This window comes from Vanrija pseudolonga, chromosome 2 (genome assembly GCF_020906515.1).
Source record: "Vanrija pseudolonga chromosome 2, complete sequence".
NCBI classification, from domain to species: Eukaryota; Fungi; Basidiomycota; class Tremellomycetes; order Trichosporonales; family Trichosporonaceae; genus Vanrija; species Vanrija pseudolonga.
In genome coordinates this window covers 747,239-764,136 of record NC_085850.1, presented here as the reverse complement: position 1 = coordinate 764,136, position 16,898 = coordinate 747,239, and the positions used below count along the sequence as shown (strand labels likewise).

Genomic DNA, 16,898 nt, shown 5'->3' with positions numbered 1-16,898 from the left:
ACCCGTCCTCGAACATCAAACGTATACAAGACGACTTCAAACTCGCTCTCACTCACTCTCTCTTCCACCACATCCACCCACAAACATGACAACAAATCTCAGCGCAATCGCTGGCCCAAGCAGGCATGCTTCCACCCAACAACCAAAGGTAGAGCCAGTCTCTCCCCTAAACTCGATTACCGACATCCAACAACCTACTCAGCCTTCCGAGGGCGGCGTCTCCAAACCAGGACTCAGCGTCGGTGAGAATGGAGAGGTCATAAAGGTGCCCGCCTTCCTCAACAAGCTCTTCAGGTGAGTGTGCTTTACGACGAGCGTCCAGAGGATGGATGTTGGGTTGGGGGAAGGCGCATATGGATCGCCATCAAACTAACAAACAATCGCAGTATGGTCTCCGACTCGGACACGGACGACTTGATATACTGGGCCGACTCTGGCGATTCTTTCTTTGGTGAGTGTCTCTTTGCAGTGGCATGATCGTGGTGATCCGTTGCTGATGATACCCCAGTGCCCAACCATGAGCGGTTTGGCAAGGAGCTCCTTCCCCGGTTCTTCAAGCACGCCAACTTTTCGAGTTTTGTCCGCCAGCTCAACATGTACGGCTTCCACAAGGTCCCTCATCTACAGTCTGGGGTGCTCAAGAACGAGTCGCCATCCGAGTTGTGGGAGTTTGTCAACCCCTTCTTCAAGCGCGACCAGCCTCAGCTGCTTTCCCGCGTAACTCGAAAGAACAACAGACCGGCCCAGGCGCCCACTCCCTCTCAAGGATCCACCGGGACGAGGTCCTCGGCCAGGCAAGCTGCTGCCAACGCCGCCATCGGCAGCACTGGTTACGGTACGGTGCACCTCTTGACGGATGGAACCATCGAGGGCGAGGCGGGTCCTCTGATCGGACCGGCTGGTCAGCTGGCCGACCTGCACGCCATTCAGTCCGGCATCAACGCGATCCGCCAAACGCAGGCTGCCATTGGTGCCGACTTGAAGGCCCTCCAGGCGTCCAACGAGCACCTCTGGCGCGAGGCGATCGAGTCAAGGGACCGCCAGCAGAAGCACGAGGAGACGATTGACTTGATCGTGTCGTTCCTTGAGCGCCTGTTCGGTACCGAAGGTGAAGGCCTCAAGGGCCTCAAGGAGGCTATGCGCCGGGGCGGTATGGGCACCCGTAACCGCGAGGATAGCACATCCGAGGAGCAAGGTAGCAAGAAGCGCCGTCGCCTGATGATCGAGGACAACCGGGACAATGCCGAGCCGGCCAGCGGCAGCCGTCTGGTCGAGATCCAGGGTGAGTCCTCACCCTCGACTGCTGGAACTCCTCTGATGGACCATGCAGAGCCCAGCTCGACCGACCCGTACCCCTCGTCGACGTCGGGCCGATCCAGCGCCGAGCCTTGGTCGTCGACATCGCACCGCTTCACTGCCTTGCCGACTGATGAGGACGGCGTTTCGCCCTACACCTCCAAGACCGGCTTTACCCCGGCCCACGACCCGACATTACACCAGGGAGCCATCTCCCCACTGTCTGATGCTGCCGACGCCCGTTCGAGCGACAAACATGCCATTGCCCACTACACGGGTGGCGCCAATGGCGAGAATGCTGCTGGGCTCAACCTCGACCCCAACCTGCTGCAGACGACGATCGGCTCGCTCCTCCAGTCGCCTGCTGCTGCCGAAATGTTCCTCAACTCGCTCAATGCGTCGTCTCAAGGACAGGCGTTATCGAGCGTCAAGGGACAGAACGTGCAGCCTTCTCCCCCGCACAGCGACCTGTCTTCCGACCCGACCATGGCCCTCTTCTCTCCTCTTCCACACCAGCAAGGCATCATCAACCAGAACAGCGACCTGATTGGAGCTTATCAAAAGGCGGCCGATGTCGGCCAGGACGTCGACAAGCTGCAGGAGAGCATCGACTCGTTGGTTCGCAGCATGGGGCTCGACTTGCCGCAGACTCCGGGCGGCAGTATCGCCGGGCTGTCTGCTGCGGCGCACGCGCCTAGTAGCACCACCACCACCACCACAGCTACGGCACCCGCTCGCTCGCAGCAGCAGGGCCAAGCGGGGCAGGGCGAGGCGCCGCTGTCGGTGCACGCTGCGGACGGCGCTTTTGACGACTCGGAGTTCAATGTCGACGAGTTCCTCGACTCGCTCGCCAAGAATAATGCGGACGGTGATGAGCACGATGGGGGTCTGTCTGGCATCTGAATTGATAGAGTTTTGGTTTCTGTAGCATGAGGGGTTTCGTAGTATCAATGGCAGCAGCAGCAGCACTGGTTGTTTTAGATGTAACACTTCTTGACGCCGCGGTGGTGGACTGGGTGGGCAGCTGTGGACTGGGTGGGCTCAGTTTCAGGCGGCAGCAGACGGCGTAGACGGCGGGCGGGGTGGATGGGTTTGACGTCACAAGCGGCTTTGCCCCGCAACCGAGGTCGACAACACACACTTACTCACTCTCACACACACACAATGTCCGCGCTGCGCCCTCTTCTCCGCGCCGCGCTCCCACTCGCAGCAGCCAGCATTGGCGTGTTTGCGCGCCCGCTCTCGTCGGACGCAAAGGCAAAGTGCACGCGGTGGGTGGTACGCAACGCGAGCCTGACGGCGGTGCGCGAGAGCCCGACGCCGCTCGTGCTGCTCCGCACGCCGGGCATCACGTGGCCGCAGGCGGACCCGGCGGCGGACGCGACGTGGGAGAACTGGGCCGACCTGTTCGCGCAGCGCGGGTACACGACGGTCGAGGTGGACGTGGCGACGGGCGCGGGCGCCGTGGCCGCCGAGGCCAATGCCGCGGCCGGCAAGGGCGTCGGCGGACCGACTGGCGACGGCGAGGCCGCGTCGCCCATCGCCGCCGCGTCGAAAGCGCTCAACGCCGAGCTCCGCCTCCTCAACATCCCCTTCTCGCCGGTGATCATCGCGTCCGGGCCAGCGGCGCTCGTGGCGCAGGCGTACGTGTCCGACTTCCCCGCCTCCGGGTTGGTGCTCGTCTCGCCCCCGCCCGACGCGGACCCGCACGACGCGGCAGACAAGGCAGCGTTCCCGTGGCCCACATTCAACTACGAGCCGACGTTCCCCATCCTCCTGCTCACGTCAGCGCAGCGCGAGGGCGCCGTGCTCGCTACCCGCGTCGGCCAGGCAGCCAAGGACGGCACCGGCCGCGGCGCACGCGGCGTGAGCCTCGCCGTCGCGCCGGACGTGCCGCGTGGGAACACCGCGTTCTATGTGAGTTTGCGCGGGGAGGTGCACTGTGGGGTGGTCAAGCCAAGCTGACGCCCGCGGCAGGAAGTCGAGCGCTGGATGGACAAGGCGGGGTACTAAGTTCAGTCTAGACAGTATGCATGTGGCGTCTATGCGATGAAGAGTGCATCGAGGTCGAGTGCTGGGGTCAGCTGTGGAGAAGGGGCGACTCACGCTGCGAGGACGCGAGCTGTACTTCGGCGCCCATCTCGCGCGCCAGCTCACGCAGAAGGGTGCGGTAGCACACTGCGCCATAGCGACCTAGCACGGCAGCAAGCGCCTGGGGTGGGTCAGTGGGCGGCGGTGGGCAGGCTCACCTGGCCCATGGCGCCTGGTATTGTCGGTGCGTCATGGGGCGGAGCGAGGACGAGCACGTCGGTGTGGGCCGACGTGAGCGAGACGGCGGGCTCGTCACCGCTGACAGGGTACTGCTGCCGTGGTCAGCGGTGAGCAGGCTGTCACACGTCGCACGCACTGTATACCCAAACCCGAGCGACATAGGCGCCTCAGACACGATCGTCAGCCGGCCTCCGTCGAGGGACTGCACGAGTCTCCGCCTGGCGTCAGCTCGGTCACCTGCGCGCAACGTACAGCTCGGCGTCAACGCCAGCCCCAGCGCCGGCGTAGACGAACAGCGTGTTGCCCTCTCCCTCAGCGAGCCAGTCGATCCACCCCGCCGCGTTCTGCTGGGATAGGCGCAGTCCGGCGTCGACGGCGCTGGGGACGAGGGAGATGATGTCGCCTGGAGCGTAGCCTCGCGTCTCTGCGCCAGTCAGCGGTGGTGCGGTGTTGAGAGAGACGTACGCAGGAGCGCTTCGATGCGCGCGATGTCGTCTTGGCTCGTGGAGAGGAGCAGAGCCTTCTTCATCGCTGCGCCATGTTGTGCTGGGGCTACGGCCGCCGGTGCCGGCTGGGTGTTGCGCGCGGCGCCCACCCCCTCGAACCACCCCGCGGGCGCGAAGCACACGGCGCCGGCGTACTCTGCCTCTTCGGGCTCGGGGATGGGGTCGCCGCCCCGCATTCTCTGGTGCTGGAGCAGGCCTGTTGCTGTTCAGCGGTGTTGTTGGTCTGTGGTGAGCTGTGTGGTCACAACGTTGGACGCTTCCTCCGACCCGGGATGTGTCGAGGTCAGCTGGCCGGCCCACTGGCCGCTGGCCGCTTGTTTGGTTCCTTGCTCCTTGCACCTTGTGGCGCATGGCCATGGCGCCTGCCCCGCTCACGTCCGCCACTAACACATTACCACATGCATAGTTCAATGAATATCCATGCTCCTCGGTTTCGCTACAGGCTTCTTGTGCCTCATTCACTTTGCTACAGCCTTGACGTGGCTCGGAAAGCCACCACGGGGGCACACCACACCGCACCGGTTACTTCTTCAACTCCTTCTCCAGCTGCTCCAGCTGGCGACGGAGGCTGCTGATCTTCTCGAGAATGACGGCCGACTCGGTCATGGTAGTGCTGTCGTGTCAGAGTTCGGGCGACAAGTAGCATAGGAACTCACTCGGGGAATGCCTTGATAAGCTCGTCAAACGGAACCCGCGTGATCTCGCCAGCGGGGTCATCGCTCGTAGGGTTGATGACCTTCGGGTCGTCCTCATCCTCTGGGATCGGCTCGGCAAAGTAGTTGTGCAGCCTGCCGCTGCCATGGATAGCCGACTCGTAGACTGCAATCAGGGTGAGAGGAACGAAGAAGAGGACGGTCATGGCGTAGCGGTTGAGCCTGACGTAGCTGTCGTACGGGATAACATACTCCCACGGAGCGATGAGGAAGATCTCGATCAGGTTGAAGGGCGCCTGGTAAACAAAGTGGTCGGGCGCACGAACTGTTGAGGGTTAGACAAAGCGTGGTCGAGCAACCCACTGAGGTCAACCGTCTTCCCAGCAAAGAAGGTGAGGTACTCGTCGGTGGCATTGTCCGAGACGTCAGAGTACGCCGAGCCGAACAGCGCAATGAGGACATTGACGAGAACAATGCCAACAATGAAGCACCAGGAGTAGTAGATGATGAGACCGAACGGATATCCAAAGCGGGGGTCGGGTTGCATGTAGTCGCCGTAGTCGGGCGACATGAGCAGGGCCTGAAGCAAGCTGTTGACGAGGAAGCCAGTGCTGTTGGTCTCGCCGTCCGCCGTGTCCAGGGCGTACAGGGCTTGAGCAAATCCAATGGCCATGATGAACAGCAAGATGAAGAAGATGGCCGACTCGCGCCTTGGCGTGAGCTGCGTTATTTTGCCGCACTTACAGCATGCGGAAGACGACCACCTGAAGGACACCGATAACCTTGTAGCCTTCAAACACGGTCAACTGTGGGTGTTAGCTGGACTAGCACAATCATGCTCCGAACAACTCACCAGGCGAATCCAGATGAGTGGCCCCACACAAGACAGAACTTGGAAGCTTCGGAAGTGGAGTTTGGCCCTATCATCATCATCATCTTCCAGCCTCGTTCCAAAGACACGGAGGCCAAAGGCGACGAGGAGGAGAACATAGGTGGTAAAGCTAACGATGGTCCAGAAGCTCTGCCAGGTTAGGTCGATGTCCAGGCGGCACACCTACCAGAAGCACAAGTGGGTTGGTGGCGAGCCCATAGGTCTTGAAAGCCTTGATAAGCTCTGTGGCGCTGATTAGCATGCGACTTTTGGCAGTGCTTACCTTGAAGTAGGAAAGCGAACGCCATGGTGTAGAGTGCAATCTCCCAGCCGTCAAACTCGTGAAGAGGGTCGGTGGCATCCGCAGGACTGATCATCAGCCTTGCTCTTCCCTCTATACCCACCTCTGAATGGTCATCTGGTAGATGAACAAGAAGACAAACCAAATGACAACACGGAAGATACTTTGGTAGCGAGGGACAGAAAGACGGTCGGGGTTGAAGTGCTTCCAAAAGCCTGATCCGGTCTCGGGCGGGTGGTGATACTCGATGTAGTCAATGTCATTGCGCTCGTCTTCGTTGTTCTTCTGGACCCAGAGGCCCTTCCAGAGGGCATTAACGACCGACTGGGCCTCGTTGGAGCTGAGGAAGATCTGAATGTCAGCTTTGATTCCTTGGGATAGCTCACAGTACAGTGACCGTCGATCGCCACCTCGAGGGCGGAGGCCGAAGCCGACTCGCCACCGTCAGACGTGCGCCAGCGGAAACGACCACTCATGACACTGGGGAGACGGTCCTTGGGGAATCTGTGCACCATGCGGCGTGCAAGAACCTCACAAGCCGTCGCGCGGCATTGCGACTCCTCGTAGTCGGCGGGGTTGGCAGAGCCCTCGTCAAGGAAGGTAGAGCGGGCCCGCAGGAGGCTGAGATGTGAGCCCGTGTGTTGCAAGCAGTGCAACGAGCGACTCACCAGAAGGGCACCGCCTCCCTAAAGTCACCACCCGCCTTGGCGTACGCAGCAACGACCTCGGGCGTGATGATGCTCGAGGTCGCGGCGGTGATGTCGTTGAGCTCGACTTCGACGGGGAGGAGGCGGTAAGTGAGTGCGCGGATGCGCTTGACGAGCTCTGTAGTGTGTCAGAGAAGGAAGCAGCACGTCTAGCTCACTGGTTATGGTGTCTGAGGAAGGATGAACCGACACAGTGCTGAGGATGGACCGCTGGTCTTCTGCCTGGCGACAAGGTCAGCGCGCGTCGACAACAGTGACTCACTTGAGAAGCCATGGCCGTAGAGTTTGAGTGGCTCGACGAGTAGAAAGAAGAGAAGATAGATAAAGAGTTGGCTGTGAATCCAATGCTTTCCTTCAGTGTACTGCGCAGCTAGGACGAGTACGAGGCCGAGTGTGAGGAAGGAAGGAGAGGTAAAAGTGACACGGGGTGGATGCCGTATAACGCGCGCGTCAAAGGATGGATCGAATTCAGGCACATTCCTCGACCTCGCCTGACCACCCCCCCTGACGTCATTGAGCCTGGCCAAAAGAGTCGTTTCAACTTCGAGGACTTCTCGGCTTTACATGCGCCATCTCTCTTCTGGCATTCCATATTCGCCCACTCGCTCTCTTTCCCCTCAACTGTCTCACGCAGCTCCACTCACTATGGGCCTGTTCGACAAGCTGAGCAACAAGATCAAGGGGACTGAAGGCCCGGCTCCAGAGGCCTTCTCCTTCCCACCTCCAGCTCCCCCAATCCCCCTCGAGCACTCGCTCATCCGGTACCGCAAGCAACGAGGTATCAACCTCGGCTCGTGGTTTACCACTGAGAACTGGCTCGCCACCAAGCTTTATGAGGGGGCTGTGCCTCCCAAGGGGAGCGACTATGACCTTGCGCGCGGAGCGAACCCCAAGGAGGCGATGGAGAGACATTGGGACACCTGGATGGCGGAAACCGACTGGCAGTGGATCAAGGACCGAGGCTTCAACACGGTTCGCCTTCCGGTGAGTGGTGGCGAGAAGGAAGAGAACGAAGTCCTAACTGACGCCACAGATTGGGTACTACCATCTCAGCGGCGTGCTTCCTGATATCCTCAAGGGCACAGAGTACGAGCCTTTTGCCGACATCTACAGTGGCGCCTGGCCTCGGATCCTCAAGGCCGTAGAGACGGCCGCTAGCCACGGCCTCGGGGTGCTCATCGACTTCCATGCTGCACCAGGCGCCCAGAACGAAGACGGTGAGTGCACTGTCCCCATCGTTCTACCAGCTGCATACGTGGCTGTAGGCTCTGGGGCGCTGCGCAAAGCTTGGCGCTCACGCCATCCAGGTCACTCAGGATTGTCAAACGGCAAGGTCAACTTCTGGAAGCCCAACAACCTCGCCTCGACGTCCATTGCGCTTCGATTCCTCGCGTCCACCTTTAACAGCAACCCGTATGTTGTCGGCCTCGAGCTCCTCAACGAGCCGAAGAACAACGACCAGCTGCAGGGGTGGTACGAACGCACCCTGTGGGAGGTGCGACAGGTAGCTGGTCAAGAGTTTCCCATCTATGTCAGCGACGCCTGGGATGCCCAGTGGTACTCGAGCTTCGTGGGCAAGCGGGACGACTTTGTTGTGCTCGACCACCACCTCTATCGGTGCTTTGACGCGGCCGACCGTGCCCTCACTGGCCCGCAGCATGCCGACAAGCTTCGCAACGAGTTCTCTGGCACGTTCGCCCACTGGTGCGGACAGGCCCGCGGCAACCTTGTCGTTGGCGAGTGGTCCGCTGGCCTCGACGATAGCTGTCTTCCTGCGAGCACGCCGGCCGGGGAGAGGGACGCGCACAAGCGTGCGTGGGTCGCCGCTCAGCTCGAGGTCTACGACCGATGCGCAGGCTACTACTTCTGGACGCTCAAGACCGATCGTGACTGGGACGCAGGGTGGTCGGCCTACAACGCAGGCCAAGCTGAGATTCTGCCGGCATCGGTTGTCCGGCGTGCGTTCAGTGCGCCGCCACAAGGCGCACGAGAGGCGGCCACACAGCAAGCATTCGGTGAGCAGCTACAATCTGCCTGTATAGCTGACATCTCCAGACGCGCATGTGGGTTACTGGTCGCAGCATGGGGGCTCCCCAAACCCCAATGCCTTTGCCGATGGCTTCAGGAGGGGCTGGGATGACGCGCTGCTGTTTGTGCACGCCGACGGTGTGAGCGAGCTGGGCTTTGTGAGCCAGTGGGCCAGACGGCGTGAGGCCGAGGTTGGTGCTCGGGGCATATGGGAGTTTGAGCATGGCTTCAACCAAGGAGTTGCTGCCTGCTACGCTGCATCTGCATAGAAGACGACGATCACACAATGATACGATGATAGAATTGTACATAATGCATCGAGACATGTTTCGGACGGCCGATAAGGGATGCTTGCGCGCTCCACCTCGGTTCCGCGATTTCGGCCCACATGGTCGGTCTTGTTGACAGTAGTTCGGTGGTGCACACCGAAGACTAGTAGCAACTTTTTTCTTGTCCACGGACCACGCAGCGAAGACACACACCCTCACCATGTCCATCGTCATCAGGCAGGTCTCGGACGCCAATGTGACGGGTAAGCGAAACAGATCAGTACAACTGCTGACCGACGAGCCGACGAACGGGCCCTCATGATCAAGATCCTCATCGACTCGTTCCAAACGTGTAAGTACGCCGCTTATCCTCACGTGCTGATAGCAGACCGGCCGCATGTAGAGCTGTGGGGCTCTGACCCAAAAGTGAACAATGCGCTCATGTCATGCGTTGTCAATCATGGCCTGAATAAGAAGGAGGCGTGGATCGCCGAGCTCGACGGCCGGCTCGTCGGCCTCAGCCTGTGGTCTGGCCCTGGACGCGAGTTCATGGAGGGGTGGGTCGTGTGACTGGCCTGCGGTAGCTGACAAGAAGCGACGAGTTTGAGCGACTCTTCAAGCCTGTCATTGAGATGCTGCCGTCCGCGACGTCCGACTTCCTGATGAATGTGGTGGGTTTGGAGGGCTGTGATCGAAGACGAAGACGACGACGCTGAGGCAGCCGGCAGCTCTTCCCTCAGCAGATGGCCTTTTACAACGAGGGTGTACCAAACGCCGAGCTCGAATGGTGGTTCTGCGAGATGCTGGGCGTCGATCCAAGGTACCAGGGCCACGGGGTGGGCACTGCGCTGCTCGAGCACAAGGCGGCGTCGGTGGGTGACGTGCCGATGGGCCTGAGCACGCAGAGCAAGGAGACGGTATGTTGTTCGGAGGGGACCTGATGATCGCTGACAGTGTCGTGTCCCTAGCTCAAGTTCTACGAGAAGCTAGGGTACAAGGTGCGCGCCGATCACCCGTTCACGCTGCTCAACGGCTACGTGTGGCACGACCACCTCCTGTCTTGCCCTGGGGATGCGACGACGGTGGAGGCTGAGAAGCGCAACAAGGCGGCGGCCGAGGCGGCGGCGGCGTCTGCAAGCAGGTAGCGAAGAAGAATGCGGCGGGCAAGCCCTAGCTAGAGGTGACATTGGATGGGATGCATCGCAGCAGCAAGGGTAACCATGTAACAGTGTACGACGCTTGCTCGACTGCCAAGACTGTCCATGATGGTGAGCTTTGGTGGAGGAGGGGCAGCATGGCCGAGGGTGGCCGAGGTGGAATTGCAACTCGGTGGTGGAGGTGTCTGCGGTGATTGTTGTGGGGGGTTCGGAGGGATATCGAGCATACGCCGTGGGTGATTGCCGTGGCGCACAGCGTCGCCTTGCAGATCCTAAACGACACGGGACAGGCAGGCTTTGAATTGAAACACTGCACACCCATGCCGTTGGAGGTCGCATAAGGCTGCGCTGCGGCACAAGGAGCAAAGGCCGCGCCGCGGCCAGCGGGCAGGTGAGCGAACAGGCTCGAGACGCACGCCATCATGACGTCGGTGTGGCCGGCGGGTGGGAGAGCGTCTCGCCTAGCGATGTGCCGGCATTGGGGTGGACCGGATGGCATAAAAGGTGGCCTCCTTCACGACGTTCCCAGCGACTCTTCAACGTCGACAGACACCAGGACACCAAAAGCAAACAATGCCTTACGAGCTCAAGGGAAAGAACGCGATCGTCACCGGCGGCGGCAAGGTGAGTAGTGGCACTGGGAGGGAGGGAGGCTCTGCTGACACCGCCGCGCAGAACCTCGGCGCCCTCATCGCCGAGACGCTCGCCAAGCAGGGCGTCAACGTCGCGATCCACTACAACTCGGCTGGCTCCAAGGCCGAGTCGGAGGCGACGCTCAAGACCCTCCAGGCTGCCGGCGTCAAGGCCGTCGCCATCCAGGGCGACCTGACGACTGCCGCTGCGGTCCACAAGTGAGCCGGCGCGCCCCTCCCCGGCTGCTGTACATGCTCACCTTGTCCTCAGGCTCTTCCAGGACGCGCTCGCCGGCCTCGGCGCACAGAAGTTTGACATTGCGATCAACACGGTCGGCAAGGTGCTCAAGAAGCCCATCATCGAGATCAGCGAGGCCGAGTACGACGAGATGTTCGCCGTCAACTCCAAGGCCAACTTCTTCTTCATCCAAGAGGCGGCCAAGAACCTCACCGACGGCGGTGCCATCATCAGCATCGTCACCTCGCTCCTTGGCGCCTTTGCGCCCGGCTACTCGACCTACCAGGGCTCCAAGGCGCCCGTCGAGTGGTTCACCAAGGCCGCAGCCAAGGAGCTCCAGCCCCGCGGCATCCGCGTCAACACGGTCGCTCCCGGCCCCATGGACACGCCCTTCTTCTACGGCCAGGGTGAGTGGGGGTGGGGACTGCCTCGTGGTGCGAGCCAGCGCTGACGCACTCCCAGAGGCCCCCGAGGCCGTCGCCTTCCACAAGTCGCAGGCTCTTGGCGGTCGTCTCACCGACATCAAGGGTGCGTTGTTGTGCAGGCGTCGCGTGGACCGAGACTTACCAAGCTTCCAGACATCGCTCCTCTCGTCGACTTCCTTACCAAGGACCAGTGGATCACGGGCCAGATCATCTTCTGTGAGTCGGGCGAGGCGGTGGTGGCTCGGACGAGATCCCCACCTGTGCCACTTGGCGCTGCCACACCCACCAGGACTCAAAGCTGACACTCCGAAGCGAACGGTGGCTACACCACTCGCTAAGCACACCCGCGTGCACGTTTGTAGATGTTGTACTCGATGAGCAGATGAACAAGTGCTGGAAGCGGCTCCCTATCGTGTCCATTACAATTGCCACTAATCCGCCCCGGCCTCATTAGCGGGAGCAAATCCCACTCACTCACAATGTTGGTTGAAAGGCATCACTCGACGAGCGAGCAGACCACAAACAATGTCGACATTGCTCTCCCCACCATCACCACCGCCATGCCGTCGTCGTCCGCGCCGTCGTCGTCGCAGTACACCGTCCTGCGCATCAAGCGCAAGGCGACCGAGGCGGCCCCAGCGTCGTTGGGTACGCTGTTGCTCGTGTGCCGCCGGCCGTAAGCTGACCAGCAGTGATTGGCGGCGGCGATGAGGCCGACCAGAGCCAGACGAGACGCAAGCGGCGCGACATTGGCGGCGGGCGCTCGCGCGGCGTCTTCCGCCTCGCGGACACGGTGCCGCAGACGTGGCAGGGCCATGGCGAGGAGGGCGAGGTGCTGAAAGTGGGTCGCGGCTCAGTTTTGATTGTGATGGAGCCTGACGACGAACCAGTCCCGCATCGAGGGCCTCCTGGCCGGCTCGACAAAGCCCGAGGCGCAGGCCTCCACAGCGGGGAGCGTTGCCCCGCCGGCATCGGTGCCGATCCCCACGGCGCCAGCAGCAGCGCCAACACAGCCACCATCAGCAGCGACACAATACCGCGTCGTCCCCCGCCCCGCGGCGCCGTTCGCGCAAGACCCCGGGCTGCCGCCGCGCGTGATCACGCTCGCTGAGATCGAGGCGGCGCGGAGCGCACTCGTGCTCGTCGACGCGCAGGCCGTGGCGGACGCCGGGCTGTCACGGTCGGCGCTCGACGACCCGCAGATGGCGGCGTTTCTGCCCATGCTCAACGAGTACCTTAAGCGTAGGTTCCCCTCTTTTCATTCTCTAACCCATTCAGTCGAGAGCACGCCACGCCCGATCGTAGAGGACGAAGAGTACGTCTACGACCTGTACTACCGCGACCTTGCCGCCAACGGGGACGACATCGAGCCGTCGGCCAACGTCGCCACGCTGCTCGGGTACGAGGACCTGTCGCCGCCGTCGACGCCGCCCGACTCGGAGCCCGAGGACGAGGCAGACGAGGACAGCAACGACGAAGACTACTACCGCAACGACTACCCCGAGGACGAGGACGCCGACGAGGACATGGAAGACTTTGAGGACGCATACTCTGATGGCGAGTGGAGCAACAACGACGACGACGAGGAGGACGAGCGCGGCACGTGGGACTACCGATAGGCGGTTCGAGCGGCGCGAGGCGCGAGGCGACCCCAAGGGCGTGTCGATCGTGTGCTCTGCAAGTCGCAGCGTGTGATTACCCGCAGTGTGCGAACGGTGCAGAAGCACATTTGAGACGACGCCAGCCGAACAGACCAGACCAGACTTAGAACATCAGCATCCAGCTCGCACCAGTTTCTTGACACACATCCGGGGCCAGAGCGCCCACCACGCAGGCAGGCTCACTCCCGCACGAGCCTTGCAGCTATCTCTAACATTACTGTATGCATATGTATGCCTATGCTCGGCGGTAGATGGCACAACGACGCGCTTCGTCCAGCCTCCTCCTGGCCTTGAGGACGTTCTCCTCTCCCCACACCTCGTTGAGGCTCTTGCCTTCCACGAGGTGCTCCTTCTCGTGCCGCTTGGCGTCGCCGGGCGTCAGGATGACAATGTTGTCGATCGTGAGCGGCTGGTCGCGGTCCCAGCGGGACGCGTTGGGCTGCTTGGTGACGACGGGCTCGGGGATGGTCGTGCGGCCGTTGTTGACGTCTTCAAAGATGAGCGCCAGGTCCTCCATGTTCACCTCGATGCCCTTCTGCATGTCCGACTTGGCGACCCGCGCCTCGCGCTCAGACAGGCTGCGCTCCAGGTTCTGGTACAGCTTCTTGCGGTTCTTGATCTCGCAGCAGTCGGTGAGGGGCTTGCCGCCGAGCTCGAGCGTCATGTAGGTCGCCGCCTCCAGACCAAAGATGGCCGGCAGGGGGCCAAGAACGGGCAGAATGCGCACACGGAAGTCGTCGAACGCGCCGAGCTCCTTGACCGACCCCTTCTTGAACTCGTCCTCTGGGAGGGGAAGCAGCTTGACGTCGCTCGGCACTTCTGTCGAGTAGACGACACTGGCGACTTCAGTCTCCGTTCACGGGCCAGCATACTCACGGGATACCGCTTGGAATGCCGTTGATTCGCAATCTACGGCGAACAGAGCGCGCCAGGGGGTCCTCGTACGTGTTCGAGATGTCCCTGTGTATTGTCAGCTTGCTCCAGTCAAGGGTTGTCGAAGCTCACGCAATCTGGACACGGGTCGGGTCACGCTTGGCGCCGGCACCCATGCTGGCAAAGATCTTGATGTCGTTCTTGGCGCAGTGGGTGAGGAGGTCGACCTTAGTGTCAATGTTGTCAATGGCGTCCAGGACGTAGTCCGCTCCCTCGAGCCACGCCTCGCCCTCGTCTTTCTTCCAGAGCGCAACCTTGACGTCGACCCTGGTGGGTTAGATAATCTCATAGACAAGGCACCCACTGAGCCCAAGGAGCAATCTTCTTAAAGTACTTCTGCATGGCGACCGCCTTTGGTGTGCCGACGTCCTCGAGCGTGGCGCAGGCATGGCGGTTGAGCGAGGAGAGGGTCACGAGATCAAAGTCGATAAGGAGGAGGCGGCCGACACCACTGCGGAGGAGCATCGTCGCGGCCCACGAGCCAACGCCACCGCAGCCGACGATGACAACATACGAGTTGCGGATCTTGGTCATGGCCTCGTCGCCGAGGAACGAGTAGTTGCGGGTGAGCTGCTCGCGGACGAGGCTCTCGTCAAACTCGCCCTTCCTCCACTCGCGCGGCTTCTTGCCCGTGTCGTTGGCCTGGTTGAAGAGCTCGACGCGCTCCTCGGGCGTCATGGGAGTCGCGGTCCCGCTCTTCCCCTGACCTTTCTCCCATGCCTCGACGTCCTCCCCGACCGAGCGCTTGAGCTGCTCGGTCCGCGCCTCGCGCCGCAGTGTCTGGTAGGTGAGGATGACCGAGGTGGTGGCGAGCGACGCGATCACCGCCGTGATGGCCAAGCTCTGCTTGAAGGAGATGGACGAGAGCGACGACTGTCCCGACATGATACGCGCGTGATCGAGCTGTCGAGGACGCAAGAGTCGCGAGATGGGTTGTTGTTTGTGGTGGTGGTGTGGAAAAAGTTGAGCCGAAAGAAGTGGAGGTGCCCGGTGGTGGGCAGGTCATCGTCATTGTGGTGGACCTGTCCAGTCAACTCGAAACAGAACAATCCAACTCACGCTACCATTTCATCTCGGCTTCCTTTGTCTCTCCACCTTCATCTCTTCTCTTGCCACCCACCACATCCATCTCGGTCGTAGCAACGCCTAGCTCGACTCCCCTGGCAGGATCGCGGCGTGACGATCCTGGTCCAGATGCCCCAACCGTCCTTCTCTCACCCCGGCACGGCTTCGGCGGGCGAGTCGTCGTCGACCTCTCCAACGGCGCCGCTCGACGCCTTTCTCGACGATCAGCACCAGTCATTCTACGAGAACATATACAAGTCTGAGGCGGCATGTCTGTGTATTCTGAGGTGAGCTGACGTTTCCTTACTCCTGCTCAGCTCGCTAACGTGCCCAGGTTGCTGCCTCCCGTCTGTCGACAGATAGTCCTGCACGTCCTGTGGTCGCATCAGACACTCAAGTCGTCTGAGCTGAAGGCATTCTGCGGTATTGACGAGCGACTAGCGCCGGAAGAGTGAGCTCACGTGTAGCGGTACGAGCTGACCATGTCAGAGCTGAGGAGGTGCTGCGCCCGGCACGCGCCCGACACATCTTCCTGGCGTTGAACCACAAGCACAACAAGTTTCAATGGCCTTTGGGAGATACATTCAAGCAGGGATTGCGAAATGCCCTCACAGGGCTGTGAGTAGCTGTTCACCTTGGCCAACCCAACTAAACGCCTGCAGCGGGACATCCAACTCGTTCGGAGTGCCCTACCGTCGTTCTGCACACGATGATTCTCCCACCCAGACGGAGCTGGTAGACTACGGCGAGGACACCTGGGAGTCGATTCTCAAATACATGGTCTCGTCAGGCCTCCTTGGCAGGCGAAACCCTCACAGGCCGAGCAGCTCCGTCTTGGATCTCCTTCAAAAATCTGAGCTGATGGCCGACCCCCATGCTCAAGACGGGCGACCAGTGTCTTACGACCGGTTGACGATCACATCAAAGGGCTTCCAGTTCCTCCTCGAAGACCGGCAGGCGCAGCTCTGGCAGCTTCTAATGTACTTCGTCAAGCACCGTGAGGATCGAGGAGAATCGGCCGCCGACGTTGTCTCCCTGCTCTTCTCACTCGGCTGCATGCAGCTCGGGCAGGACTACTCTGCGTCGGACAGCTTCCCCCTCTCCTACGACATTCTCGATGACCTCGAGCAGTATGGCTTCATTTACAAGCGCCGAACGCTCTCCAATGGACGGAAACGAGATCAGTTCTTCCCCACGCATCTCGCCACCTCCCTCTGCTCGGGCGACTCTTCCGTTTCGCGCTCGCAGAGCGCCGACGACAAGCGGTTCCTCATTCTGGAAACCAACTACAAGATCTACGCATACACTTCCAACGAGCTCGAGATTGCCATTCTCAACCTCTTTGTCGACATCCGTATCCGTTATCCCAACCTCGTGGTCGGCAAGCTCGACAGGAAGCACGTCAAAGCCGCGATGGACAAGGGCATCTCGGCCTACCAAATCATTGCATATCTCGCGAGTCACGCACACCCTCAAATGTACAACCACCCACCGCCACTGCTCCACCCCTCGGTCACAGACCAACTTCACCTTTGGGACCAGGAGCGTAACCGCCTCAAGGCCGAGGACACGTCCATGTTCGAGTTCTTCTCCAAGGAGCTGTTCGAGGAGACTGTGGCCGAGGCCAAGCGCATGGACTGCCTCTTCCTGTCGGTTCCAGAGAAGAAGCTTATATTCCTTGACCCTGGCTCGCGGGAGTCTATCAAGGACTTCATCAAGACGAAGCAGGCCCAGTTGCGTGGAGGGTATTGAGCACAGTGTGGTGGTGGTAGCGTAGCATAGAGCATATAAAATGCAAATGTATCAAAGCAGAACAGTGACGGCGGAAGCAAATTGTTGTACAACCGTGACGCGTGTGATGATGGTCGAGTGCGTTTATGATCGC

The 16,898-nt window shown here is 60.9% G+C and overlaps 7 protein-coding genes across 8 annotated transcripts; 4 read left to right on the top strand and 3 right to left on the bottom strand.

Moving 5' to 3' along the window:
- The first annotated feature begins 34 nt into the window (after nucleotides 1–34).
- On the top strand, nucleotides 35–3,352 carry hsf1 (Heat shock factor protein). Its single transcript, XM_062768568.1, has 6 exons — nucleotides 35–294; nucleotides 387–451; nucleotides 509–1,282; nucleotides 1,331–2,182; nucleotides 2,510–3,213; nucleotides 3,274–3,352. The coding sequence occupies exons 1-6, from the start codon at nucleotides 86–88 to the stop codon at nucleotides 3,307–3,309; spliced, it is 2,640 nt and encodes an 879-aa protein (XP_062624552.1). The 5' UTR covers nucleotides 35–85; the 3' UTR covers nucleotides 3,310–3,352.
- Nucleotides 3,339–4,301, bottom strand: LOC62_02G002066 (uncharacterized protein; the record flags this gene model as incomplete). Its single annotated transcript, XM_062768567.1, has 5 exons — nucleotides 4,033–4,301; nucleotides 3,820–3,991; nucleotides 3,546–3,645; nucleotides 3,403–3,508; nucleotides 3,339–3,370 (listed from the first exon to the last, which is right to left on the bottom strand). Exons 1-5 carry the CDS (start codon nucleotides 4,247–4,249, stop codon nucleotides 3,339–3,341), a joined length of 627 nt encoding a protein of 208 aa, XP_062624551.1. The 5' UTR covers nucleotides 4,250–4,301.
- A 165-nt stretch (nucleotides 4,302–4,466) lies between these two features.
- On the bottom strand, nucleotides 4,467–7,004 carry YVC1_3 (Calcium channel YVC1). The gene is made up of 12 exons (XM_062768566.1): nucleotides 6,868–7,004; nucleotides 6,764–6,827; nucleotides 6,567–6,723; nucleotides 6,285–6,519; nucleotides 6,002–6,249; nucleotides 5,881–5,966; nucleotides 5,785–5,840; nucleotides 5,580–5,747; nucleotides 5,471–5,532; nucleotides 5,090–5,436; nucleotides 4,730–5,051; nucleotides 4,467–4,686 (listed from the first exon to the last, which is right to left on the bottom strand). The coding sequence occupies exons 1-12, from the start codon at nucleotides 6,877–6,879 to the stop codon at nucleotides 4,596–4,598; spliced, it is 1,848 nt and encodes a 615-aa protein (XP_062624550.1). The 5' UTR covers nucleotides 6,880–7,004; the 3' UTR covers nucleotides 4,467–4,595.
- Nucleotides 7,005–7,209: 205 nt separating this feature from the next.
- On the top strand, nucleotides 7,210–10,047 carry exg3 (Glucan 1,3-beta-glucosidase 3; the record flags this gene model as incomplete). Its single annotated transcript, XM_062768565.1, has 10 exons — nucleotides 7,210–7,589; nucleotides 7,639–7,822; nucleotides 7,913–8,620; nucleotides 8,661–8,813; nucleotides 9,103–9,165; nucleotides 9,204–9,254; nucleotides 9,330–9,459; nucleotides 9,498–9,573; nucleotides 9,631–9,819; nucleotides 9,871–10,047. The coding sequence occupies exons 1-10, from the start codon at nucleotides 7,251–7,253 to the stop codon at nucleotides 10,045–10,047; spliced, it is 2,070 nt and encodes a 689-aa protein (XP_062624549.1). The 5' UTR covers nucleotides 7,210–7,250.
- Nucleotides 10,048–11,833: 1,786 nt separating this feature from the next.
- LOC62_02G002062 (uncharacterized protein) lies at nucleotides 11,834–13,244 on the top strand (the record flags this gene model as incomplete). 2 transcript variants are annotated; one of them, XM_062768563.1, is made up of 4 exons in its annotated part: nucleotides 11,834–12,002; nucleotides 12,044–12,195; nucleotides 12,245–12,596; nucleotides 12,633–13,244. In XM_062768563.1, 4 exons carry the CDS (start codon nucleotides 11,834–11,836, stop codon nucleotides 12,971–12,973), a joined length of 1,014 nt encoding a protein of 337 aa, XP_062624547.1. In that variant the 3' UTR covers nucleotides 12,974–13,244. The 2 variants fall into 2 exon arrangements, with proteins under 2 accessions (XP_062624547.1, XP_062624548.1); XM_062768564.1 differs by having other exon boundaries at nucleotides 11,887–12,002.
- On the bottom strand, nucleotides 13,219–14,897 carry SPAC1A6.10 (tRNA threonylcarbamoyladenosine dehydratase). The gene is made up of 4 exons (XM_062768562.1): nucleotides 14,253–14,897; nucleotides 14,021–14,215; nucleotides 13,892–13,975; nucleotides 13,219–13,851 (listed from the first exon to the last, which is right to left on the bottom strand). The coding sequence occupies exons 1-4, from the start codon at nucleotides 14,831–14,833 to the stop codon at nucleotides 13,251–13,253; spliced, it is 1,461 nt and encodes a 486-aa protein (XP_062624546.1). The 5' UTR covers nucleotides 14,834–14,897; the 3' UTR covers nucleotides 13,219–13,250.
- A 122-nt stretch (nucleotides 14,898–15,019) lies between these two features.
- Nucleotides 15,020–16,829, top strand: tfb2 (General transcription and DNA repair factor IIH subunit tfb2). The gene is made up of 4 exons (XM_062768561.1): nucleotides 15,020–15,300; nucleotides 15,348–15,464; nucleotides 15,503–15,631; nucleotides 15,676–16,829. Exons 1-4 carry the CDS (start codon nucleotides 15,143–15,145, stop codon nucleotides 16,763–16,765), a joined length of 1,494 nt encoding a protein of 497 aa, XP_062624545.1. The 5' UTR covers nucleotides 15,020–15,142; the 3' UTR covers nucleotides 16,766–16,829.
- The last annotated feature ends 69 nt before the right edge of the window (nucleotides 16,830–16,898 follow it).

Excerpts from the sequence above, each read along its gene's own strand:
- YVC1_3 (XM_062768566.1), bottom strand. Across the intron at positions 5,437-5,470 it reads GTGGTCGTCTTCCGCATGCT|GCGCGAGTCGGCCATCTTCT; the intron begins GTAAGTGCGGCA and ends GCTCACGCCAAG. Across the intron at positions 4,687-4,729 it reads CTTATCAAGGCATTCCCCGA|CACTACCATGACCGAGTCGG; the intron begins GTGAGTTCCTAT and ends CTGACACGACAG.
- hsf1 (XM_062768568.1), top strand. The coding sequence starts at position 86 with ATGACAACAAATCTCAGCGCAATCGCTGGCCCAAGCAGGCATGCTTCC. Across the intron at positions 452-508 it reads CTCTGGCGATTCTTTCTTTG|TGCCCAACCATGAGCGGTTT; the intron begins GTGAGTGTCTCT and ends ATGATACCCCAG. Across the intron at positions 1,283-1,330 it reads CCGTCTGGTCGAGATCCAGG|AGCCCAGCTCGACCGACCCG; the intron begins GTGAGTCCTCAC and ends TGGACCATGCAG.
- tfb2 (XM_062768561.1), top strand. The coding sequence starts at position 15,143 with ATGCCCCAACCGTCCTTCTCTCACCCCGGCACGGCTTCGGCGGGCGAG. Across the intron at positions 15,301-15,347 it reads GCATGTCTGTGTATTCTGAG|GTTGCTGCCTCCCGTCTGTC; the intron begins GTGAGCTGACGT and ends TAACGTGCCCAG. Across the intron at positions 15,632-15,675 it reads CGAAATGCCCTCACAGGGCT|CGGGACATCCAACTCGTTCG; the intron begins GTGAGTAGCTGT and ends AAACGCCTGCAG.
- SPAC1A6.10 (XM_062768562.1), bottom strand. The coding sequence starts at position 14,833 with ATGTCGGGACAGTCGTCGCTCTCGTCCATCTCCTTCAAGCAGAGCTTG. Across the intron at positions 14,216-14,252 it reads AAGATTGCTCCTTGGGCTCA|GGTCGACGTCAAGGTTGCGC; the intron begins GTGGGTGCCTTG and ends CTAACCCACCAG. Across the intron at positions 13,852-13,891 it reads GGCATTCCAAGCGGTATCCC|TGTCGTCTACTCGACAGAAG; the intron begins GTGAGTATGCTG and ends TGAAGTCGCCAG.